The following is a 26,470-nucleotide window of genomic DNA, read 5'->3' as shown; positions in this document are numbered from 1 at the left end:
AGAGTACAAACAAATAGTCGAATATCTGAGAAGAATTAACAAAAATGTTTGAGATTAACTATTAAAAAAACACGTAAATGTAATCAGGTCACTATTAAAGTATAGCAAATTACTGAAGGGGCATCAGATTCGGTCGTCCCGTTTGATCAATTTTAAAACACTACTACAAACGTCACAATCCTTGGCTTTATGGACCAAAGAGGTCTGAGCCACAAATCAAGAGAGAAAAAAAAAAAAAAAAACAAATTATTAGTTTTGTGAAAGATTAGCTAAATTATTATTTTCGTAACTAAATAATGGCATCGTCTTCGTCCAATGAATTGCCCGAAAGAGCGGAGCAGTTAAAACTGGACACCAACCCGAAAACGGTCACCAAAGCCACGGAAATCCTGAAACCCCTTCCCAGCGAAGCGGTCGAGAAGAATCTGGACAATGTCCTCGAGGCGGTCAAAACCGTGGACCAGACGTGCGATTTCAAGCGGTGCAAGCAGAAAACCAACATGATGGGCAGCGACTGTGGCTTCTGCAAGCAACGGTACTGCTTCAAGCACGGTCTGCCGGAGATTCACGGTTGTGGGGAAGCGGTCAAGCGACAGGAACGGGAGGAATTCATGCATCCCCTGCCGGCCAAGACGGTTCAAGCGCAGGAAGATTTGAAGAAAGCACACAGCCGTCTGGATCAGAAGCTGAAACAGATGAACCTGGGCCGGAAAGCCAAACCGACGGGGACTTCGTCTAGCAAAAAGAAGGGAAAGTCTTAGGATTATTAATTAGACGCTCGAATTAGGATTTCTTTTATTTCAAATACTTGGGACACATCTAAAATACACAATGTTCGTTACATGAGTAAACTAAACTGATAAGTAGTATTTTATTTCGTAGTATGTAGCGTTGATTAATCTTATCGCATTCTGAAACAAGTCTTCGAAGATTGTCCGCCCAGGAAGAGAAGGGTTTGTTGTTCCTCTTAGGGGACATAGTTGGGATTTTTCCGCAGGATGCAGAAACCTTCCATGATGGGTGTGAGCGAGATGTACTCTTCGGTGGCCAGTTCGGCCCTTTCGCCCATCGCCAGCAGGACCGGAGTGGTGTGCGTTTGGAATCCGGTGATGGTCTTCGGCTTACCGGCTTGGCCAACGACGTCGACGGCCTGAAAAAGAGATTGAAAGGGGTGTGAATAATCGGAATTTTGGGTGGGTAGCGCCATTATAGGGCTGGTAGCAGGTCTCTTTTTAAAGAATTATTCTCTATTTCACTGCAGGTATCTGAAAAGTCTCATTTTCAACAAAATGACCCCTAAGGTCCCCAAAATATCATTCCCCAGAATGCGCAGTCCAGTGGAAACACAAATTGCAGTATTTATTCATCACTATTCTGCACCTGAGAATCATTATCAGACTGAAACAAAGGGTGTGCAAAGAGAAACTAATAGTTTGCATTTTTTCTTAGAATTCACTGAACATATCATTAAGTTACATAGTGATACCGTAAAGTAACCCATATTTCGCGCGCGTTCCAAATTTTGCCGCTGTCATTTTAAAGATGTTTTGCTGAAGACATTTTTATTGGATAATTAATATTATTGATAATATTAATATTTTAAATAAATTTAATAATCCAATGCGTATCAACAAAATATGAATAAAATTGTAGTGAGCAAAATTAGGTAAATACAATTTTGTTGCTAGCTGTTTATTTATTAATTAGTGGAAAAAATATACTGCATGCATAGGTTTCTGGGTAATGGATGAATGGGTTGAAATTCTGGGGAATGGTTTTTCGTGGATATTGGTTTCTGGGGAATGTTATAGAGTCTATTATTTTGCTTGTGCTTGTGTAACCTTATCGACAAATTCTAGAGATTCCAAAGAAGGCTTCGGAGACTATCAAACGACTATTTAACAGATTCTTCAGAAAATTCTTCACAGATTCCTCGTGGAAATGCTTTAGGAATATGTCTATGTGATTTCTACGGATAACTCTTCTGACATATATCAGAATGTTTTTCCAGCGGTGTTTTAAGAGATGCTTAGGCAAATTCCTTCAAAATTTGCTCCAGGTGATCCTTTAGCACTCCGACGCTTTTACCTCCACAAGGAATATTGTGAAAAATTTCCCATAGACAATCTCAGGTTTTCACCCAGATATTTGACTAACTCTTACACTGATTTTCCCATTTTGTAACTACAGCACAGTGGTTCCCAGAGCCGTAATGTGGTCTCATGGTGCCCTTGACAAACCATCAATTTTGGCGCACCTTATTCATAGTTCAGTTTTTTTTGACTGGCAAAATATAAACATAATACTGTTTGTTATGTGCAGTATGTGTTTTTAGAGGATATGAGCATATGGTAAACGTTGTTGCATATGTAAAAAAAATATATATTGTGATTTCAAAACAAGGTATAAAAAACCCTTATATGTGGTAGTCACTATGAAGCTAGCAGGGCAAAGAGGACACCCCTATGGGGCAGTACGAACACCTTAACGCTTATAGGACAATTGTACCGCGAGCATTCATAGGACCTCGTAAAATAAAGTACACATTCAGGAAACCATAGTGATAGGTCACCATGCCCCTAAAAATATGACTAAAACCAATTCACATTTTTCGTAATGATGCTTTCAATATTGCCCCCAGATTAGATTCCATCCACAATTGACGATTTTAAGCCGATTTGTGGTTCCGCATCATAACTTTAGCATTTAAAACTAAATAATTTTGAAATATTTTGCATTTGAAGATAGTTTTTTTCTCTTTAAAAGTATCAACTTTACTATGATTTTTTTTATAAAGTTTTAAAAAAGGCAGAAAAAAAAACCAACTATAATTTTGAGTATATAACAATAATTTAAGATTCAATCAAAAGCAACATTATCCAACAACTTGCAGTCATTTGCCCGTAAAACCTTATTTGTTCATTCATATTTTATATTGCAACACCAAAATATTTCAAATTTGTGCAAAAAAACTGAAAAACAAGAATATAAAAAAAAAACTCCGGATAATCGAGTCTAAAATTCCGGATAAACGAGTCACCGGATAATCGAGTCCGACCTGTATCACATATATGACCTGAGATAAGTTCCCAAGTTTGTTATCCAAACCTTTATTGAAATTTCATTGAAATGCGACGCAATTGCAGAATACCTTTAAACAATTTCTTAAGCTACTCCTTAAATAATCAAGTTTTTTTTTAACTCAAGAGTGGTCGTACATTCAGCCACAACCAGTACCACCTCGCTCGAACTGTGTATGTGAAGCAAATTTTTTTTCAAGATGCGTGTACTCAGTACACGGATGCGACCGATCTTGTTTGTTAAGGTAACTCAAAGAATGTAATACAATAATAGAAAGTTGTATTTTCCTAAGGAGATCCAAACAGGATTTCTAACAAAATTTAGCTTAGATATGCTCTAGAATCATAATGAAAAATGGCAGCATGAAATTTCGAACAAATTCTCAAGAGTTTCTCTTGAAAATTATCAATGAACAAATCTTTCAACATCTAAGATGCTCCCAGCATATTTTGCCAAAATTGGTTCAGAAATTGTTTTAATGTTTTAAAGTTTGTGTCTACGATTTTTTTTCAACTGTGACTTAAGAGACACATTTACAAAATATGCAACTACAAAAATTTTACTAATAATTACGTCACGCATTCTGGCGTCCACTAAAGGCTGGCACCCTTGGCGGGGCCAACCTGGCCCACAACACCCTACGGCACTGGTGGCTCCTAACCTTTTTAAAGCTACGATTCCCTTGGAAGTTCTACAAACTTCTCGATATTATTGATGTTCGGCTTCATTCTTTTGTTCACTAATAATTCACTCATGCGATCACCAAGTATCTTTGCACGAGTCCAATAAGGAACTTCCATAAAATATCTGGACAAAATTTAACAAAAAAAACATGCAGGGCAGGCAGGACATTGAATCACTTCGTTACCTCCATGATTCACTGCTAAATATGAGCTCAGTGGCATTTATAAAACCCCTTGCCAAAGAAAATCAAAAATGCCGGGAATAAGATACGTCTTTCTAATTGTGAATATTTGATCGAATAATCCCGCTTGCAATTCGCAAAATTGCAAATATAAGCAGGAGATTATGTACTCGTTATATTTCCCAACAACAGAAATCCTCGAAGATATTCAGAAAAGAAAATATGATTGGATGTCCACCAAGCCACTTTTGAAAGCTGTTATAAATATTTCAAGAGCTTCATAGCGGTGAACTATTGGCCTTAGAAAGAATTCAAAAGAAAATATCAAAATATACCAAAAACTCTCCGAAAATCTTTTCAGATATCCGTTTTAATTGGGGATGACCCAGCCTAGGGCTGAATATCCCCATAATAGATACCATAGATCGCCGTGACATCAGTCGAAAATCTCATAAAAAATCTAATGATAGATTCGAGAGGGTGACGCAAATAGGTTAATGGAAGAATTTACTTTTCTATGTTGGCAAAAACCCTATTTTTAATCTAGGATTTCGCCAGAAAACTAGCAAAATCTGTCAAGAATTAGCCGCAAAGATTTTTCTATGAATACGTACAGGAAGAATCTCAGCTCCAGTTTCAAGTTCGCACTGGATAGAATTTGAAACGAATGTGCGAACCAGGTATACAATCTCTAAGTGACATAACCACATTGAAAGTCTTTTATTTGTGTTTACGTAGTAAAAAGAAAAAACATTTTGATAATAATTTAAATAGTACATATGTTATGCTTACAGGCATTGTCATATGGATTCCTTCATGAATTCATTCACATCTACTCCCAGGAATGGCTCGAAACATTCCCTCGGAGATTTTTCGAGGAAATATATTCAATAAATTTGGCCTGGGATTCCTCAAGAAGTTCATTCAGAAATTTCTCTAGCTATTTCTTCAACATTTTATTCAAGGTTTACTACTACAGTCCTTGCAAGTGATTCCACGAATAATTTCTCAAGTGAAACTAAATTAATTTTTGAAAAAGCAACAGTAATCATACCTGTAACTTCTCTGATTATTCCTACGCACATTTTTAGTGATTCTGTCAGATTTTACAAATACGCGTATTTCGACTACCACTTGTAGCCTTCTTCAGTGTCAGTAAATCGTATCCACTCCGTATTGCAATGAATAGTAACTTAATTGTTTACCAATAGTTCCACAATTCAAACAATCAGTTGATAATTAGATTCACCTAATGAGCACAAAAACTGGAATTGAATTTATCTTGTTTGTATCATTTGCGATTCCTTGGGATCCAAAATCCTGATATAAGATTTCATCAAGTTTTTAATTATGTCAACTCCAGGATTTGCTCTAAACCTGTGATATTGTTCCAGAAAATTCTAAAAAAAGTCCATTGGGATTTTTTATCTTCAAAAATTTAACTAGCTTAACTTTTTTTCTAGAATTTCTTCTAGGGAGTTGCCAAAAAATGTTCGAGAAATTTCTGGGAAATCCCAAAATATCTTCTGATGAAACACCTTGACACTAGACGTCCCCCTCTTCACCCTGTCACGCTACTTCCAATGTAATACATGCACTATAACACTTTCATAAACCCCCTCCCTTTCCCAAATGACGAGACGTAACTTTTGAATCTTCTCATCAGGAAACAAATTGCTTTAGTGACCGTTTTGGTTATAGTAGAAGTAGAGGCTTGAGAGACCTCCCATTGAAAATAGAGACTTTCCAGAGACTTGCATTAAAATTGTGACCAAGCCTCTAAAACAAGATCTGCTACCAACCCTGCCGCTATAGGATACATACCATACCAACGCGAACTGGGACCGGACACGGGCTGAGGTCCTCCGTGAATGTGATCAACATACGTGGCTGCATAGCGGTGGCCATTGTATAGAGCAGATAGTGCGACTTGCCCAGGATGACTGAAAAGAGCAAAATAGCATTTTAAAATGGGCATACATGAAAATCAACGTCCTTGTAACTTACTGTTCTTCACATCCATGAAGGAAACGAGGGTGGCCATCAGGCCGGCGACCGCTACGGGGCTCATCAGCTGACGATCGCTGTGGTACGGACTGAGGGTGAGCGTTCCCTTGCCTAAATGCGTCAATCCCTGTGCTATACGGACCATAAAGAGGTTGTTGGGATCCTTGGCGTGATATTGAGCCAACTGACGAAGCATCGCTGCCAATCGAGCATTGTTTGTTCCTGCTCCCACGAGGCCCATGGCGAAGATCGAGTTGTGGGCCACTTCCGCATCGCTGTCGTGCGAGAACTTACTCAAAGTATCCAGGATGTTCAGCTTAGGGTTAGAGACGGAGATCAAGCCGAGGGCCAGCGGGACAGCTCGACGAATGCACGGTTCGCAGTAGCGGAGTAGGTTCCCGAACGATCGGAAAGCCATTTCGGATCCGATTTCTTCACCCATGGCGATGAGGGCGATTCCAAGTACGGCCACAGACTGACAAGCGGACAGATCCTTCTCTTTGTCTTCCTTTTCCTTTTGAGCTGCTGCAGCGGCGTCCTTCTTCGAAGAGGAGGAACTCTCACTTTCCGATGCCGGTTCGTAATGTTCCGAGCATAGATGAAGAAGTTGTTGGATCTTGAGAACGTTGCCAGTTCCGGCATAAGCACAGATTTCGACCATGGTGGTGGCCATCGAACGGAACGGTTCTTGAATAATCTCTAATGCAGCGATGACGGCTTCAGCAGCTTCTTGGCGTCCCAAATAAACCAAACCAAGTCCAAGTGGGAGGAAGCGAGCATAGGTGTCCTTCAGTTCCAACTCCGAGCGATCCATAATGGTTTGGAGCAGAACTTCGGTCACTTCGCTATTGCAAGATCCAACGGCAATCATGCCAAGCGAAAGAGCGGCGATTCCCATGACTTCCATCGTAGAACCGGTGCGACGTTCCGAGCTGAACACCGATCCAATCAGTTCCAACACGACGGATCTGTTCGACCCGGCATAAGCCAATCCCAGACCGAGAATGGCTCCGATTCTCATGGTGCTATTCTGATGAAGAACATAATCCGACAGGAGAGCCAGGGCGGGATCAACTTCGTTCCGAACGCCGCAATTGACAATACCGCAAGCGAGTAAAGCTCCCGACTTGATGTAGTCTTCATTGGAGTAGAGATATTTATCGATCGGAGTCAAACCGCCATCGACGTCCCAAAGCAGGATCAGACCCAGAGAGGCAGTTGCGCTCAGCATTCCGTGTTCCTGGTGTAGAGAATAGAAGTAATGATTACTAAACAATTTATAATCAATTACAGCAATCGCGAAAAAAGAAGAATTAGGGGTCGAGTTAGCTGTGCGTACACGATTCTCTCTGCTCTTGGAAGTTTTCTTAAAAACTACCTAAAGCAATAAAACAGTACTTTTCAATGCTAAAATTAAAAACGGTACTTTTCAGTGCTACTAAGACAGTACTTTTCAGTACTATTTTTTCTACTATTGATCTCTTTACGATCCTTGTTTGGACCCGTGCCTTCGATTTTTCGTTGGACCCGCTGGCGTAGCTAGCGGTGGTAATCCTTCTTGAACACCGTCTTGGGAAAAAATCTCTCGAAGGTCACGCCTTCTTTCGTTTTTTTTTTAACTAAACATGGTATCAACAACAAATAATAGAAAGGGTGAATCTCTGAATTCACAACTTCCTTCCAAAAAAGTGGTTTTTTAAAACTGTCACTACACGTGGCAAGAATGGAAGAAAGGACGCTTCCCCGGAATGCGAACTTTCTTCCAAGGGTGAAATGAATAATTGTATCGAAATGAGCAATCAGTTCGATGCTCTAGACAAATTTTCCGAACACCAAATCGAAGCAGCCTCTAGCCCAGGCTCTTTGATTCAAGTGAGGAAGCAAAGAGTGCCGCCTATCGTGGTCAGTTGTTCCGAATTTGGGGGATTTAGGCAGGAGATCTTGAACTCCATTAGGGGAATCAAGGTTTCCTTCCAAATCGCAAAGAAAGGAGACTGTCGCGTTTTGCCGGAAACTATTAAAGATCGCGAACTTCTTCTCAAACATCTTGAAGAGAAGAAGCACAATTTTTTTGCTTATGACGACAAAACTGAACGTTACGTTTGTTCAAAGTTGTCTTGAAAGGTCTCTCAAGTGACTATAAATCACCTGAAGAGATCAAAAATGGAATAAATGATTTACTTGGATTTTCCCCAGTCCAAGTAATCATTATGAAAAAGAGAACCCAATCTGGCATTGTTCGGAAAGGGCTTTCTCAAGAATTTTATTTAGTTCACTTTAACAAAAAAGAACTAAATAATATTAAAGCTTTAGAAAAAGCAAAACTTTTGTTCGATGTCCGTGTGACATGGGAACATTTCCAGAAACCTGGAGGAAATTACCAGAACCCCACTCAGTGCCGTCGGTGCCAAAAGTGGGGTCATGGTACAAAAAATTGTCGCATGGATGCTAAATGCATGATTTGCGGAGGTTCTTCTCACGCCAAAGACGTCTGTCCAGTGAAGGAAGATACCACCAAGTTCATATGCTGTAATTGCGGGGCTAATCATAAGCCAAATTTTTGGAATTGCCCTTCACGCAAAAGAGTCATTGAGGATCGTGCCAGGCAGATGAAAGATAATATCCGTTACGATAACGGTCGTATCCGGAATTTCCCTGGTAGAATATCGAACAATACTCATTTTTCAGTTAACGATCGCTTGATCATGAATCATACCAGTCAGGAAGATCATAATCATGCTCATTCACAAACTAATTTTAATCCGTCGGGTAGCCGTTCGAATCTTTCTATTTCGAATGTATCTACCCACGGTAAATCCTTTGCCGATATCGTAGCAGGAAATTCGAACTCCTCCCCTGTTCGATCCATGGGTACCCATTCTACTTGTTTCAAATCAAATGGAAAAAACCCTACCGCCACAGGTAACTCCGCTTCTTCGTCTACCGAAAATTCTAATTCATCAGGTAATGTACCCACTTCAAGTGATATGTCTGCCTCTGATTTTCATTTTCTAACTGAACAATTGAATCTTATGATCAGTGCTGGGAATGGTAATAGTAGTAGGCTTGAATTTTTGCGAAAATCACGTGGCTCTCCAATACAGTATTCCAAAAACGTGAATCTCATCAAGTAGCCTATGTTGGGTGCACGAATTTTCTAAATCATGAGTGTCATTGAAGGCTCCAAATGCGGGAAATGCAGCGGGAAATAGAACATTTTTCTACAGTAATTCTGGGTTGCCCTTAGCAACGGGTGTTTTGCAATTTTCAAGGCTTTTTGCCTACAGCAGCGATGGGCGTGAGTTTCACTGGCTTCGCTGACTGTGATTGGCTTTGCTTGGCTACTGTAGAGTGAATTTCAAGATTTTTCCCAACCCTGCTTATGATTGATGCAATGTTCAAAGCCTGAACTGAAGCAGTCCAAGTAGGTGTAAAATTTACAAATCAAATTGTTATTGGATTACGTTTTTCTAATGGATCCAAATCATAATTTAAATATTTTCAATTGGAATGCTCGTTCTCTGAATGGTAAAGAGGACGAGCTGTTTAATTATCTTACAACTAATAACGTACATATAGCAGTTATTACCGAAACGGATCTAAACTCAAAAGAGATCCTAACTTTTTTGTTTATCGTAATGATCGACTTGATGGGGCATGTGGGGGAGTTGCAATCATCATTCATAGGAGTATGAAACATCAACTGTTTTCATCATTTGAAACTAAAGTTTCTGTTGAAACACAGTCTGGTAAATATACTTTCATAGCTGCCTATTTGCCTTTTCAATGCTCTGGGCAGCAAGTTAATTTGCTCCAAACTGACTTGCGTAAATTGACTCGCAATAAGTCAACATTTTTTGTCATTGGTGACTTTAATGCCAAACATCGGTCATGGAATAATTCTCAAAGTAATTCCAACGGCAGAATTTTATTTGATGAGTGCTCTTCAGGATATTTCTCAGTTCAATATCCTGATAGCCCCACATGTTTTTCCTCTTCTGAAATCCATCTACGATACTACGGCTGACTTGGTCTTAACCGACTCTAGTCATCTTTGTAGCCAATTAGTTACTCATGTCGATTTTGATTCTGATCATGTCCCTGTTACGTTTCAAATATCCCATGAAGCGATTCTCAATCCTATCAGCTCCACTTTCAATTATTTACGAGCCGACTGGAATATATATGAAACGTATGTTGACTCTAATCTTGATGTTAACATTTCTTTAGAAACTGAAATTGATATTGACAATGCTCTTGAAACTTTAACAAATTTCATTGTTGAAGCCCGAAGCATTGCAATTCCAAAATGTGAAGTAAAATTTGAATCCGTGATTATAGACGATGATCTTAAAATCTTGATCCGTCTTAAAAACGTGAGGAGAAGGCAATTTCAACGCACTCGCGATCCTGCTATGAAAATTATATGGCAGGATTTGCAGAAAGGAATCAAGAAACGTTTTGCACAATTCAGAAACAAAAATTTTGAAAATAAGATTTCTCAATTGGACCCTGGCTCTTAGGGGGGGGGGGGCGCCATTTGGTATAAAGCAGTTTGGCATAAAATAATTTGGCATAACGGCCGTTTGGCATAATAGTCATTTTGCATAATGGACGTTTGGCATAATCATTGAAAACTGAGTTGCTATGCTTTTGGCATTACCATTGCTAACATTTATGTGATTTTCTCTTCTTTTGGTCATAGGCTGTACTTTCTCATTAGGGTTTATTCACAAATTTCATAACGCTGTAGCATGATAGACTTGCATTACAAAGTTAATATTCAAAAAACATAAATAATTCATCTCAAGCATTAGAACATGTTCATGTTCCGATGTTCATAAAGAATATTACAGAACGTTTCCTAGCTCTCACAAATCCTTAAGAGTGTGAAAAGCATAAAACAGTAAAACTAAATTTCACATTAACTGAAATGCTGAACCTTCCCACGATCATAAAAACCTTACTCCACAATTCCCAAGCATTCATATCATGGTAACATTCAAACCAAATTATTGCCAACCTTTTCCAAATTACAACTCAGGCAATGACCCATGTCATTGTCACTACACTCTGACGCCAACGATCATTCCAGACAATCGATATATGCAATAGCGTAATTCGATCTCCTTGCCTACGCCAAGTGCATCGTTCTCACGATGCAAGAGGCCAATGGTTATATTTCTTTTCGCTTATAATGCATAGTGCTAAATTCTGATTGGCTTATATTTACATACCAAAAGTTAACTCCAAGTACCGCCTCTTTTAGAACACCACTTTTAGAACACAAGCAATAGGGTCCTAAAGCCCTGTCCCAATTTTAGTGCCAAACGCTTAAGTTTAGGCCAAAAACACATGTTTACTCAATTTTCTAATGTTTTCCGTTGGTTTAAGCCCAAAAAACATTTTTTTAGATTTTGTCACATCCTTTGGCTTAAACTCAAATTTTGGGTGTATTTTGTTTTCCGTGTCCCTTACGAAATGTCAGATAAGAACAACCCCAGTGGTCGAACTAAAACCCCTGTGGTGTTTTTGTCGACTAAGCGAACGTCAAACATGATCAAAAGTGTCAAGGTTCATTTATGAACCAAATTTTTAAATTAAAGTTTAAACATGTTATAGCCATTATTTGAGCGGGAAAAATTGCTAAAGTAGTTACAATAACATGCTTTTTCGTGTTATTAAATAAAAACAAGATTTCATTAAAAATTTTAGGACCCAATTCAATGATTGTAAGACTTCTTGTAAGTAAAAATGATTCAAAATAAACATTATCTTGTAGACGACTGAGCAACCAACAAGACTAAATAATCCGTACAGTAAAATGCTAAAAATGGCTATTTTCGACACCCACCCACCCCCTTGTAACGCTTTTTGTATGAATATTTTACAAATTTTGTATGAGCCGTAACATCACGAGAACACCCACCCTCCCCCTTCAGCGTTATGGAATATGTGAATGGGCCCTTACGTTGTTAAACTACACTGAACGAAAACTCCGGCCATAAAGTGAATGATTTTTGCCTCATCCGTGCCCCATACCTATTATCAGACATATCCAGAATGCTTATCATCCACTCTAAAATCATCTGTTTACAAATTGCATCGAATGAAAATCTTCCAGTCTTTGAATGATTTTCATCCTTATGGAAGATGCTGAATTTCAAATGATTTTCATTCAAAATTTTTCACTCATGGTTATTATTGTTATATAATTTCGAAAATTCTGATGTGAAACAAAGAAAACACTGATTCAGGTTTAATAAACACTTTAATTTTCTATTTTCATGCGAAATTGAAATTAGCATGAGCATCTAACAGTATAGATAACTGACAGCAATCCTAGAAACCATCTCTTAATCCGTGCCATAATGATCCATCCAACGGTTGATTATTACCACTTTCGTTTCTTTGAACCCTGTAAAGATGTGATTAAACGCAGCACATTTGAAATTCGCACTCTAACAGTTATTTACCTTGCAATCTGTTTAATAATTCTCACCAAATAAAGACGCAACAAGCGGCAGCTATCTTGTTTACACTAAGATTTTCAAGGATGATTTGTTTCCTAGGGTCATTTGCTTTTCATATACCACATTAGTTGATAATTGGATGATTTTCGATATGGAGCATACGATAAATTATTGTCTGCCAATTTTGGTATGATATTCCTTTGTAGAACCACAGTTCGATTGAAGACTGTGAATCATACGAGTACATGCGTAGAATCATTCTAGAACCGGATGATTTTTGTTCAATATCAGTCGATGCGTCATATTCTTAAGTTGGTCATTCAAAATGAGTAATATACCAAATTACAGCCATGCGAATGATAAATCATTCATTTCATGGCGGGAGTTTTCATTCAGTGTAGTGGTTTGCATTGTGACTTCTAACATTTTCATTGACAATTTTGCCTTCTTTCCTACGTTGGCATTATAACTACTAACATTTTCATCAACGATTTTCCCTTTTTTTGATCACCAGATCTTCTTTTAAGTAACACTATTTAAATTTCTAATTTCTTTTCTTTTGTGGAAGAATTAAGCGCCAAGATGCAGAAGTTGTTACTAATCATAGTAGTCACACTAAACAAATAACACATCACAGTAGCCACACTTAACAATTGTTATAGTTCTTGTCACAATAAAACGTTATTCATGTTCCAACCACTGTACGTGAAGGTTGTTCTTTCTACGGCTCCCTGAATATCACCAATAGGTTATGAGCCCAGCCTAGAAAGTTTCTAAACGTAGTACAAAAAGGAAAATTCATCGAAGTGTATTCTCGAAGATGGCACGAAACGGTGGAGACGATTTAGCGGTTGCAGCAGTTCCAGGTCGAAGCCACAATCCATTGAGTCTGCCGTCAATTCAGCTGCTCCAGGGACGCAACAACTGGTCTACCTGGAGGTTCGCTGTGCAGACGTTTTTGGAGTTGGAAGACTTATGGGAAACTGTGAAGCCTGCGGAAAATCCTGACGGAACATTCGTTCAAGTGGATGCATCAAAAGACCGAAGAGCTCGTGGCAAGATTATTTTACTCTTGGACCCCGTGAACTACATTCATGTAACACGACAGCCCGGGAGACGTGGTTACGCCTGGAAGCGGCGTTCGAGGACTCCGGTTTAACAAGGAAAGTCGGACTGCTCAGGAAGCTAATTACAACATCTCTCGGAAACTGCGAGTCCATGGAAGCCTTCGTGAATAGCATCATCGAAACGGCCCACCAGTTGCGGGGAATCGGTTTCGACATAAGCGATGAATGGATTGGAACGTTACTGCTTGCTGGTTTGCCCGAAGAATATCGTCCAATGATAATGGCAATCGAAAACTCTGGACTCAAGATCGGTGCGGACGTGATCAAAACCAAGCTTCTGCAAGATGTGAGTACTACCTCGTCAGCATCAAGTGGTGCGGCCTTCGCAGGCAAGCGGCAGAACTGGCAGCAAAGACAAGGCGTCAATGTGAAATCAGCAAGCAACGGCCCGAAATGCAGGAACTGCAAGAAGTTCGGACATATTGCCAAGAATTGTCCGACGAAGGTTTCCAAGACCGAAAATGGAAACGCTTGGTGCACAGTGCTATCAACCATTGTCGAAGATGATCAAAATTGGTACTTCGATTCTGGAGCTTCAAGTCATTTCACGAAAACGGAAGATTTATTGGAGAATTCCTGTCCGTGCGGTGGAAAAGTTCTAGCAGCGAACAAAGGTTCCATGTCCGTTGTTGCCAAGGGAACAGTCAAGATTTACCCGGAGTGTTGTCCTGAAGATTCGCCCATCGAAATGCATGACGTCCAAGTAATTCCAGAGCTTTCAGTAAATTTGATTTCCGTGAACCAGATAGTGAAGCGAGGCCACACAGTTACGTTCAACGTGGATGGTGTGGAAGTTATCAACCCGGCGGGACAGGTAATCGCTACTGGTACGAGGTACAACGATTTGTTCAAGCTGGACCATCTGGTGTCGCGCAAAGCACTGGCGTGCTCTTCCTCGGAGAACACGAATTGATGGCGTGTTCAAATCAATGCAGTTCGTACCATCCAAGGCCGACCCGTGTTTGTATGTAAGAAAGAAGGGAAACCGAGTAAGCTTCATCCTGATCTACGTTGATGACGTCATTATTGCCACGCAAACTGAAGAGGAGTTCGAGCGGATTTTTGAAGTTCTGCAGAAAAACTTTACTATGACGAACCTGGGCGATGTGAAGCATTTTTTGGGCATCGACATCAAACGCAAGTCAGGAAGTTACACGTTGTGTCAGCAGCAGTACATCCGAAAGCTAGCGGAACGATTCGGCCTACAAGATGCGAAACCATCGAAGATCCCGTTAGATCCTGCATACCTTCAGCAGAAGGAGGAGGAGGATTGCCAACTACCGAACAACAGTCAATACTTAAGTTTAATTGGAGGTCTGCTGTATGTATCCGTGAATTCTCGTCCTGATGTATCAGTAAGCGTGTCCATCCTGGCACAGAAATGTTCCTGCCCTACTCGACGAGATTGGCAAGAAGCAAAGAGGATTCTTCGATATTTGAACAGCACCAGCGATCATCGTTTACACCTTGGATCGACCTCAACTGGACTAGAAATGTTTGTGGACGCCGACTGGGCAAGTAACCATCGTCACCGAAAATCAAACTCTGGATACCTGGTGCGTTACGGAGGAGGTTTGATCAGCTAGGCATCGCGGAAACAGAGCTGTGTTGCGTTGTCCTCTACTGAAGCAGAATTCGTAGCGTTGACGGAAGGATGTCAGGAGCTCAGCTGGATAAAGAAGCTATTGAAAGATTTCGGCGAAGATGTCTCAAACCCAGTACCCACATATGAGGACAATCAAAGCTGTATCAAATTAGTTGAAGGAGACAAAATTGAGAAGAGAAGCAAGCATATTGATACGAAGTTTTTCTACGTTAGAGAGCTGAATGAAGAAAAAGAGATAATGCTGAAATACTGCCCTACTGAGATGATGTTAGCGGACATTTTAACGAAACCTCTGCAAAACGTGAGAATCAAGACACTGCGAGAGAAGATTGGGATTCTACCAGATCTTGCCGAGGAGGACTGTGGAAGAATTAAGCGCCAAGATGCAGAAGTTGTTACTAATCATAGTAGTCACACTAAACAAATAACGCATCACAGTAGTAACACTTAACGATTGTTATAGTTCTTGTCACAATAAAACGTTATTCATGTTCCAACCACTGTACGTGAAGGTTGTTCTTTCTACGGCTCCCTGAATATCACCAATATCTTTTATGCCAAACGTCCATTATGCCAAACGACTTTATGCCAAACGGGGGTAGCCCCCTCAGGACTTCGAAAATATTCTCAATCAAGAGAACGTTTTCGAAAACGCCTGGGAGACTGATTTGGAAGAAGTGAGAACTATTATTAAAAAAATCATAAATATGAAAGCTCCTGGCGAAGATGGAATTTTCTACATCCTCATCAAGAAACTTCCAGAAAGTAGCTTATCATTTTTAGTTGACATATTTCACAAATGTTTTCAATTAGCATATTTTCCTGACAAATGGAAAAATGCTAAGGTTGTTCCAATTTTAAAACCAGACAAAAATCCTGCAGAAGCTTCTAGCTATCGTCCAATCAGTTTGCTTTCCTCCATCAGTAAACTTTTTGAAAAGGTTATTTTGAACAGAATGATGGCCCACATCAACGAAAATTCAATTTTTGCCAATGAACAGTTCGGACTCCGCCATGGACATTCGACCACTCATCAACTCTTACGTGTAACAAATTTGATCCGTTCCAACAAATCTGAAGGCTATTCTACAGGTCTTGCTCTTCTAGACATAGAAAAAGCATTCGACAGTGTTTGGCTTGAAGGTTTGATTGTAAAATTAAAAACTTTAATTTTCCAACATACATGGTTAGAATAATTCAAAGCAATCTGTCAAATCGTAAACTTCAGGTTAATTATCAGAACTCCAGGTCTGAAAGACTTCCTGTAAGAGCTGGGGTTCCCCAAGGCAGCATTTTGGGACCAATATTATACAATATTTTCACATCTGACTTACCTGAGTTACCTCAGGGATGTCAAAAATCCTTGTTTGTTGATGACACAGGCCTCTCCGCCAAAGGACGAAGTCTGCGTGTCATCTGTAGTCGATTGCAAAAAAGTTTGGATATTTTTTCTTCATACTTGCAAAAATGGAAGATTTCTCCTGTTCTTCGGATAGTTCAGGGACGAAAAGCAAGTGGACTGTATTTTAAGAATTTTATTTAACGAAAACAAACACGTCTTAACTCGACGGAATTTTCTACTTTTTTGATATCCTTCTTTCCTTTCTCTTTCGTACTTCCGCTCGCATCGCACCAAATCTACACAAACCATCGCTTTCTACACCTCCTATCGTCTGCGCTGGTAGGACACAGAGAAAAAAATCATATACATGTTTTGGTTTTACACTGTAACAAAAATTGATTCAAAAACCGAACATTGAATAATAAATCTTTCCACTTTTAGTGTAACATACTCCCCCGGGTGAGGCGAAGGTCTCACTTCTCCTTGGGCTCTGCTTGATCCGTGCAGTCATCAATGGGAAGCACAGCGATCTGGGTCGTCGGTCGCTTGTAGATGCTGTTGCCAGTGCGGATCGTAACCACACGTACAACTCCGTCCTTACCTGGATGCGTTTCAATAATGCGACCTAACTTCCAGGTCTTGGGTGGCATGTTGTCCTCCTTCATGATCACCAGCAATCCAGTTCGCAGCAACGTAGGGTCCTTGTACCATTTGCTGCACTTCTGAAGACCCGTCACGTACTCATTCGACCAACGTTGCCAAAAATGCTGCATTCGTTTTTGAACCAGCTGGTATCGTGACAAGCTCGTCTCCTTCAAATCATCGTACAGTGGTTCTGCTACCGCCGTCAGTTCCCGTCCGACTAGAAAGTGTCCTGGGCTCAGCGCTTCGTAATCGAAGGGATCATCCGTTAGCTGCACAAGCGGTCTCGAGTTCAAAACACCTTCTATTTGGATCAATAAAGTGTTCAACTCTTCATAGGTCAGGTAGCTTTCGTTTAGTGCCTTGCACAAATGGGATTTCATGCATTTGATATTAGCTTCCCAAATACCTCCCTGGTGTGGAGCCTTGGGAGGGTTGAAGCTCCATTTGATTCCTCTGGGCTGGCAGAACTCGTTCACTTTCTCGTCCAGCACCTGAGACTGTAGCAGGTTCAACAGTTCGGAAAGTTCTCGGTCTGCTCCCCGAAAATTAGTTCCGTTGTCAGAGAACAGCTCAGATGGATTTCCTCGTCGGTTAGCAAATCGATGAAGTGCTGCCAGGAAACCATCAGTCGTCAAAGAGCTCACCAGTTCGAGATGTATGGATTTGGTAGACATGCATACGAAAAGACACACGTACACCTTCACCTTAGCTCTCATTCGTCCAACTTTAATGAAGAATGGTCCTGCGAAATCAATTCCAGTCCTGGCAAAAGGTTGGGCAGCAGTCACTCGGCAGCTCGGAAGATCGCCCATATACTGCTGTACGTCTCTGGGGATTGTCCGGAAGCAAACTACACATTTCCTCAGGACTCGATGAATAGTTCGCTTCGCGTTCACTGGCCAAAATTTCTGTCGGACCACCGCAAGTAGTCCATTCAAACTGACATGAAGATGCTCACGATGCAACGCTTCTATTAGCACCTCCGTGAAGTGGTTATTCTCCGGCAAAATCATTGGGTGCTTCTGGTCTTTCGGCAGGTCTGAGTTCCTTATGCGACCGCCAACTCGCAGCAGCCTTTCGTTGTCGTCGTAGATTGGATTCAAATTGCGAAGTTTTCCCTTCACTGATTGATTCGCTTGGATACAACTGATTTCTTCCTTATAGACCACCAGCTGGACAATGGTCACCATCGCCTTCTGTGCTTCGGTGTAGTCTTCACTATTCAGTGCACCACTTCTGCGCGTCGTCTTGTTTCCCTTCAAGCGGCAGTTGTGTAGGAAACGAACCACGTACCCGAAAATACGCTGCAGCTTTCGATAACTGCTGTACTTCAGGATCACTTCGTACGGCTCAAGTTGTTTCTTCGGTATTACAGAATCACGTTCCGGTACCAAAGTCGTCACAATTTGGTGGGCATATTCTTCCGGTTCCACCACACCACATTCATCGTCTTCAACAACAGAAATCACACTTGGGCCAAACCACCATTCTTCACACCGCATTAAATCCTCAGGGAATACACCACGTGACACCAAATCCGCTGGGTTGTGCTGAGTCGAAATATAGTGCCACGTGTGCCACGCAAAAAGTTTTCTTATTTTCACTACGCGGTTTTGCACGAACACTGGGGTATTTGGCTTCATTTGTCTCAACCAGTTCAAAACTATTTTCGAGTCCGACCGAAGCACCACCTTTGCGGTTGTTAATGCTAAGGTTTCGCGCACTTTATTCACTTGTTCAGCTAGCAGCAACGCAGCGCATAACTCTAGCCTCGGGATCGTCATCTCATCAGGGGTTGCGTTCGCCTTGATGTCTCGTTGTAGTTCTTTCATTGGGGCAACTCGTGACTTGCCACAAATCAGTCGAACTTCTGCAGCACCATCACTCTTCACGCTTCTCATATAGATGCAACATCCGTACGCCACCTTGGAAGCGTCAGCAAATCCATGCAGCTCCACAGCAACCGTATCGTCAATAGTAATCCGCCGATCGATCCGGAGGGAATTCAAACAGCAAAGCTCGGATCTGAATCGGTTCCATATACGAAATTGCTCCTTTGGAATCGCATCATCCCATCCTACGTTCTGTTGCCATAGCTGTTGCATTACCAGTTTGGCGATGAGTACCACCGGTGCTAGTAAGCCATGAGGATCGAACAGTTTTGACATATCGGACAGCACTGACCTCTTCGTGGGAAATTCAGAGCCATCTCTAATTGGCTTCACGTGGAACAGGAATTCATCGCTGGAGGGATCCCAAAGAATGCCAAGAGTTTTTATCACTCCGTTGATCTCGCAGTCTTCGAAGTTCATCTGCTTCTCCCTGGCATGAGATGGAATGTCCTCGAGTAACGCCTCATCATTCGCACCCCATTTGTGGAGCTGGAATCCACCTCTATCCAATAGTGCGATCAAATCTCGCTGGAGCTGCCTAGCATCGCTAAGCGTGTCAGCACCAGTCATCACATCATCGACGTAAAAGCATTTCTCAACTGCCTCGCTCGCCGCTGGGAAATCTTCTTGCTCGTCTCTAGCCAACTGGACAACCGATCGTGTCGCCAGGAAAGGCGCTGCAGCTGTACCGTAAGTAACAGTATTTAACTCCAACTCCTTCATTGGCTGATTTTTATCTTCTCTCCACAGAATTCGCTGATACTTTCGATGAGCCTCGTGAACCATCACCTGCCGATACATTTTCGGGATGTCGGCGGTGAAGACGAATTTATGCAAGCGAAATCTCAATATCACATTGAAGAGTGACTCTTGCACTGTGGGCCCAATCTCCATCACATCGTTTAACGACAAATCTGTATTACTCTTCGCTGAAGCGTCGAACACCACTCTCAGCTTGGTAGTTGAGCTGTCCGGTTTAATCACGCAGTGGTGTGGAAGATAGTAGACAGACTCAGGTCTATCGCATTCAGGATCCGTCACAACTCGGCAATGGCCAAGTGCCAGATACTCGCTGATGAAATCAATATACATTTGCTTCAACTCCGGCTGACCTTCTAAGCGACGCTCCAGGGATAAAAATCGTCGCATCGCTTGGTTCCGGGATTCTCCGAGCTCTCCAACATTATCGCGTAATGGCAGCATTACCATGTAACGGCCATCCTTGGTTCTACTGTGCGTCTCCTGGAAACTCAATTCACATTTATCGTCTGGCTTAGGCGACGCATCACCTCCAAACTCGTCGATGGTCCAAAACCGCCGCAACAGTTGGCACAGTTGCTCGTCGGTTTCCTCCGATGTTCCAGCTTGACACACCTTCACGGTTCCGATCACCGCAGAGTCGGACACCGGTCCAGAAACGAGCCATCCAAGCTGACTCTCCTGCAATAATGGTAGATTCGGGGCCAATTTGATCTTACCTTTTTGCAGCACTTCGAAAAACAGCTCCGCACCGAGTAGCATGTCAATGCGACCTGGTTCGTAGAAATGCGGATCTGCTAGTTCCACCGTCTTGGGAATCTGCCAGCTGTATGGGTCGATCTTAGAAGCCGGCAATGCACCGGTCACTCGGGGCACAACCAGATAATCCAACGATGATTGGAAACCAGTTGTTCTTGATGCCACTCTAGCGTTCACTCTGTACTTCACGACAGTCTTCATCCCATTCACTCCATCGATTGGGATATTGGCATCCTCCTTTCGCAGTCGCAACAATTCCGCCATTCTGGTTGACATGAAGTTTGCCATCGCTCCGGAATCCAGCAGCACACGGCACTTATGCGCTACTTCGTTGGAATCATACACCATCACGATAGCTGTCGCCAACAAAATCTGCTTCGGCTGCATTGGCTCGATTGGAATCGTGCACTTTGCTGCTGTCAGTGGATGGGAGGAACTCGTTGCTTGCTCTGCCGCAGGTGGCTGAGGGAATTCAACTGCAACAGGCTTCTTCTCTTCCGGATGCATCAGTGCATGATGTTTCTTCGAGCAAGTTGGACACGTTTTACCGCTCTTGCAGGCTACCGTTCGATGTCCTCGTAGCAGGCAACTGAAACATAATCCCAGCTGCTTCGCCTTCATATACCGCTCGTCAACATTCAACCTTTTGAACGCTCCACATGCATCAATCGAATGAGCACTTCCGCACACGGGACATCCATCGGTCGTCTTCGAAATCATCACAGTGTGCGTCTTACTGGTAATGATAGATGGCTGGGTCTTCATCGGCACGATCTTGCTCTTGATTGGCATGACATTTTGTTCACACCGCTCCAGAACATGGCAATGCTTTCGCAGGAATGCAATCGTGTCCTTATACACAGGTAACTTACCGTGTTCACAAGATGCTTCCCAGCTTCTTCGGGTACTCGGATCCAGCTTCGACGCTAGCAACGTGATAACGATGGCTTCAGACATCTTGTCCATCTTGAGCTTGTGGAACTCCAGGGACTCCACACGCTTCGTACAGTCATCGATCAACGTTCGCAGTTCCACTGACGACTCCTTGGCCATCTGCTTCAAGTTCAGCAACCTTGTCACGTGGCCATGAATCACCATCGAGAGGTTCTCGTAACGTTCGACCAGAATTCTCCATGCACCTTCGTAGTTGTTATCGTTGAGGGTCTGCTCATCGATTGCCCCCTTCGCTTCTCCGACCAACGCCTTATCCAAATAATGGAGTTTCGTCGCCGGGGAATCCTGGGTGCACCGGTCGACAATATCGCAAAATCGCGCCTTGAACTTGTGCCAGTGCTCGTATTTGCCGTCGAATGTTGGCAATGGTGTTTGCTGCAACAACAACGATGGTGGCATTCTATACGGCACGACACTTTCCGATACGCCACTGGATCCAGCACGATCACTGATTCCAGCACGATCACTGATTGCCACAGCATTACCTTGAAACTTCACAGCCAGCAGCTGCTTCTCTCGCTCCAACGCTGCCTCGTTCGCAATGGTCTTTTCGATGTCTTCGTAGTGCTGTATCATCTCACAGAGGGAAATTCGAACGAACTCGTACAGCTCTTCAAATTCGACGAATTTTGGCTCGAATTCTTCTCTCCTCTGTGGATCGGTGAGGTAAATACGATTCAGAAAATTGTTGTATTCCTCATAAGAAGAATCAACCGTCTTCAGATACAGCTTCAAGCCATGATGCGTGAACTTTTCAGGATCCTGTTCTGCATTCAAAATGGCCGACTTTATTCGCACCACTTTCGACCTTGCAGCGTGGCAACACTGCTCCAACGCAACAACACTTTCCGCCATTTCCTTCTCTTTCTGCCGCTGTTCAGCTTCCTCTTTCTGCTCACGCACACTACGAAGCACACTGAATTCACCGGTCGGGGTTGAAAATGGCGTCGACGGAAACAACACTTTCTTCACTTTACCAGAACGCAAAAACATTACATGCGAATAGTTCTTTTAGTTCTTCTTTTCACTACCGCACAATTTTCACGCTCTTCTTCTTCGTTGAGGTTTGACCTCCACTTTTCAAAGTTCTATTCTGCCGTCCGATTAGCAGCTCACACTTCCGGAACGTGCAAGTAACCGGGAGCTTTCTTCGACCACTCAATCGGGAACAGAATTCAATTTCCGACCACGTTTATCGGAAAACACTATCCGATGCAACGCATGCAATCGGATTCACTTCGCGATTCGACCGTCTCAACTGCCGAAACTCGCGTCGATTCTTTCTCGTTCCGCGCACGAACCGAGAATCTAAACTGCTTCCATCCACTAATCCGACATCCGGCTCGAAGGACCAAAATGTTCTTCGGATAGTTCAGGGACGAAAAGCAAGTGGACTGTATTTTAAGAATTTTATTCAACGAAAACAAACACGTCTTAACTCGACGGAATTTTCTACTTTTTTGATATCCTTCTTTCCTTTCTCTTTCGTACTTCCGCTCGCATCGCGCCAAATCTACACAAACCATCGCTTTCTACACCTCCTATCGTCTGCGCTGGTAGGACACAGAGAAAAAAATCATATACATGTTTTGGTTTTACACTGTAACAAAAATTGATTCAAAAACCGAACATTGAATAATAAATCTTTCCACTTTTAGTGTAACATCTCCTAATGCTTCCAAAACTCAACTAATAATATTCCCACATAAACCAAAAGCTCTTTATTTGAAACCTTCAAGTAGACATGTTGTCACGATGAGAGGGGTTCTAATAAATTGGTCAGATGAAGTTAAGTATCTAGGGCTCATGCTAGATAAGAATTTAACTTTCAAAAATTACATTGAGGGCATTCGAGCCAAATGCAATATGTATTTAAAATGTCTCTATCCCCTTATTAATAGAAAATCAAAACTTTGTCCTAAGAACAAGCTTTTGATATTCAAACAAATTTTCAGGCCAGCCATGTTGTATGCTGTACCATTATGGACTATCTGTTGTAATACCAGGAAGAAAGCTCTGCAGAGAATTCAGAATAAAATTTTGAAAATGATTCTGAGACTTCCTCCCTGGTATAGTACCAATGAGTTACATAGAATATCCAATGTTGAAACATTGGAACAAATGTCAAATAAAATAATAAATAATTTCAGGCAAAAATCGTTACAATCTTCTATTGCCACGATTAATGCGTTATATGTTTAGGTTAAGTATATTTAAAGCGTTTTTTTTTTCTCTTATAAGCAGGTGAAATCAACTCACCTGTAAAAAATCTGAACTGCTACGGCAAATGAAATGTAATATGTTGTTAACAAAATGTTAATTAAATCTTAAATTTGTTTTACCAAATTAGGATGATAGTGTTGTCTAATAACACAGAACACCTAGATATAAGAAATGAATGTAATGGTTGAAATGATACTAATAAAGAAATTAAAAAAAAGAGGGGTTGTTACTGTAGGTATATAACGGGTAACTAACACTGAAGAAGGCAACCATGTTAAGTGAATAAACGAAAGAAGACGTGACCTTCGAGAGGTTTTTTTCCCAAGACGGTGTCCAAGAAGGATTACCACCGCTAGCTTTTACTTACATTCCGAATTGTCCATCACTTCCTACGTCAAGCGCGTTACTGAAACTTACCTTGTTCTTGTAGAGCCACTTATTGCCGTCCTCCATAAGCAATTTGTCCTGTCCAAACCCAGCATTGACGAATCCATTCACAAAGCTAGCCGCCAAGTTCTGCCTTGCCGAATCAATCTGCGACCCGAACGGTGTCCGGGAATTATCCAAATGGGACTTGTAAACATCCTCCGGGGTCTTCGGTTCCATAATGTCCAACTCGCGGGCCAAATTCAGGAAGTGATTGTTCAAATGCGAATTGGACATGATCTCCACCAGATCGTCGTAATCGTTGGATCCTTCCGGCAGTTCTAAGAATATCTGCTGCCTTCCCAGCATAAACGCCAGCTGCTTCTGGATGGCCAAATCATTGCACGAGGTGAAAATGTCCTGAATCAGCTGCATGTCGTTAATCATCAGGGCCAGTCTCATCGCTTGGGTGTGCATATTGAACTTCCGGGACAAATTCAGCGCACACTTCAACAGGCTAATGTTCTCCGGTTCCGGAACGTACGGAACGCAACTCTGCAGATACAGACAAACCCTCGGATAGGCGCTTTCATCCACGTAAGCTTCCAGCAGATCCAACCGTTCGATTTCCATCAACAGATCGCACGCTTCCGCTTCGGCATTATGGGCCATATTGTACGGGATAATCTGATGGATCAAACAGATCAACCGCTTCTTGAAATCCTCCGTCGTTTCCGGCCAATTGGAAGCAATTTCCCCGCTCAAATGGCGCACATATTCGTGACCCCAATCGCCGATATTCTCGTTGCTGTCATCGCACAGCAAACGATACACCAGGCACTCCTTCCCAGTTCCCATGGTCATGGCCAGAACCGAGATAATCTCCGCGCACAATTTGGTCGTATTCTTATCCTTTAGCGTGGCCGTCATCGTTTTGTGAATCTCCTTCATGGTCTCAAAATGGGGCCTCATAAACTTCAGTGGCTTTGGAACCGAGGTCATTGAAGTGGTGGAAGCCTTGATCAACTTGGCCATCGCTTCCAGCGCCGGATGATAAAGTTCCGTGGCCGGTTCCTGCAGCCTCTCGACCAACATATTCAACTCATCCTGAAGCTGTTTGTCCTCATCGCTCTGAAAAAGCAGAAACTCCCTTTTAGATGACAAAGCATCTTTCTCTCAAACGAACACAAAAGCGAAAGCAAAGAGACTTCACTCACCAGTTCGGCTTTTTCCTCCTCCTTTTCCTTGGTCTTTCCCTTCAAGGGGGTTTCTTCAATTTTCTCCGCCGTGGACATTTTTCACTCGAATAGCAGCACCGATTTTCGCACGAATTGCAATTATTCTCCACTAATTTACGCGAAAAAACAGCACTTTTCCAAATTCAACCGCAGCAAAGACAAAAATGACGATGAGTTGTGAAAACAGAGCGCTTTCGAGGTTAGGCGGAGCTGTCAGAAATGAAGTTCGCTGAGATCGGGGAAAACGAATGTCGACAGCAGTGGGCGATCCCGAGACGCACATCATCAGAAGCATTTAGCCGGTCCTGAAAACAAATCGTTGATTGACACGTTGAAAAAATTCTACAGAAAGAGCCGACTATCCAGTTTTTTGTCTGATTGGAATAGAGGTCTATCCAAGGGGTGGATCACTCTTGATAAGACCTGTTCATATTTTAAAAAATTCCTGGAAATCTACACGCTAAGAAAATAAAATACTGGATAAGTTAAATATCATTCTAAAACCATATTTGGTAAATATTCATTGGAATGAACACACTTAGATCAAATCACCGAATTCGGTAATCCATTTACCGAAATCTCAACAGCTGAACGGTCGGTAATCAGTTCGGTAAACGAATAAATTACGGACCTATCGGTAATTCGCATTTTCGATCTCAGTTGTCAAAACAACCGATTGATCGGTAATCGTTTACCGAAGAACTGTAAACACGGTGCACCGATTTTTGTTCCTCGGAACCCAATTTTTGGACAAAAAAGAACAACGTTGACAATTTTAGATCACGGCCTTTTTTTATTAGTAATTGGTTTTTATAAATATTGAGGAATATATTACCGGATCCAGCATAATATTTTGATGAAACAACAAAAAACACGTCGGGTGTGATGTCACATTGCAGTTTCCACATATGGTTCGAAGCGCCAGGAACAACGAGAGAGCAGCGGAGGCTGATGGCTGGACTGCAAATAATTATGTTAGATGATAGATAAAACATTCGGTTCATATTACTCACCTTAATCATAACGAAGTGTTCCTAAAATCTATCGGATGCTGAGAAAAATCGAGAATTCCACAGAGATTCGTTGCAACGGGGAAACAAAAACATTCAAGATGAATTCATGCTGTCATTCAG

The 26,470-nt window shown here is 41.8% G+C and overlaps 2 protein-coding genes across 2 annotated transcripts; one reads left to right on the top strand and one right to left on the bottom strand.

Moving 5' to 3' along the window:
* Positions 1–203: 203 nt before the first annotated feature.
* LOC5567852 (DNA-binding protein SMUBP-2) lies at positions 204–856 on the top strand. Its single transcript, XM_001651843.2, has one exon. It carries the CDS (start codon positions 297–299, stop codon positions 759–761), a length of 465 nt encoding a protein of 154 aa, XP_001651893.2. The 5' UTR covers positions 204–296; the 3' UTR covers positions 762–856.
* On the bottom strand, positions 784–25,539 carry LOC5567857 (26S proteasome non-ATPase regulatory subunit 2). The gene is made up of 5 exons (XM_001651844.2): positions 25,317–25,539; positions 24,151–25,230; positions 5,954–7,193; positions 5,771–5,889; positions 784–1,150 (listed from the first exon to the last, which is right to left on the bottom strand). Exons 1-5 carry the CDS (start codon positions 25,392–25,394, stop codon positions 968–970), a joined length of 2,700 nt encoding a protein of 899 aa, XP_001651894.1. The 5' UTR covers positions 25,395–25,539; the 3' UTR covers positions 784–967.
* Positions 25,540–26,470: the final 931 nt, after the last annotated feature.

The sequence above is a fragment of the Aedes aegypti genome, chromosome 3, assembly GCF_002204515.2.
Source record: "Aedes aegypti strain LVP_AGWG chromosome 3, AaegL5.0 Primary Assembly, whole genome shotgun sequence".
Classification (NCBI taxonomy): Eukaryota; Metazoa; Arthropoda; class Insecta; order Diptera; family Culicidae; genus Aedes; species Aedes aegypti.
Note: the sequence above shows the minus strand (reverse complement) of the source record. Positions and strands in the feature narration are given on the sequence as shown.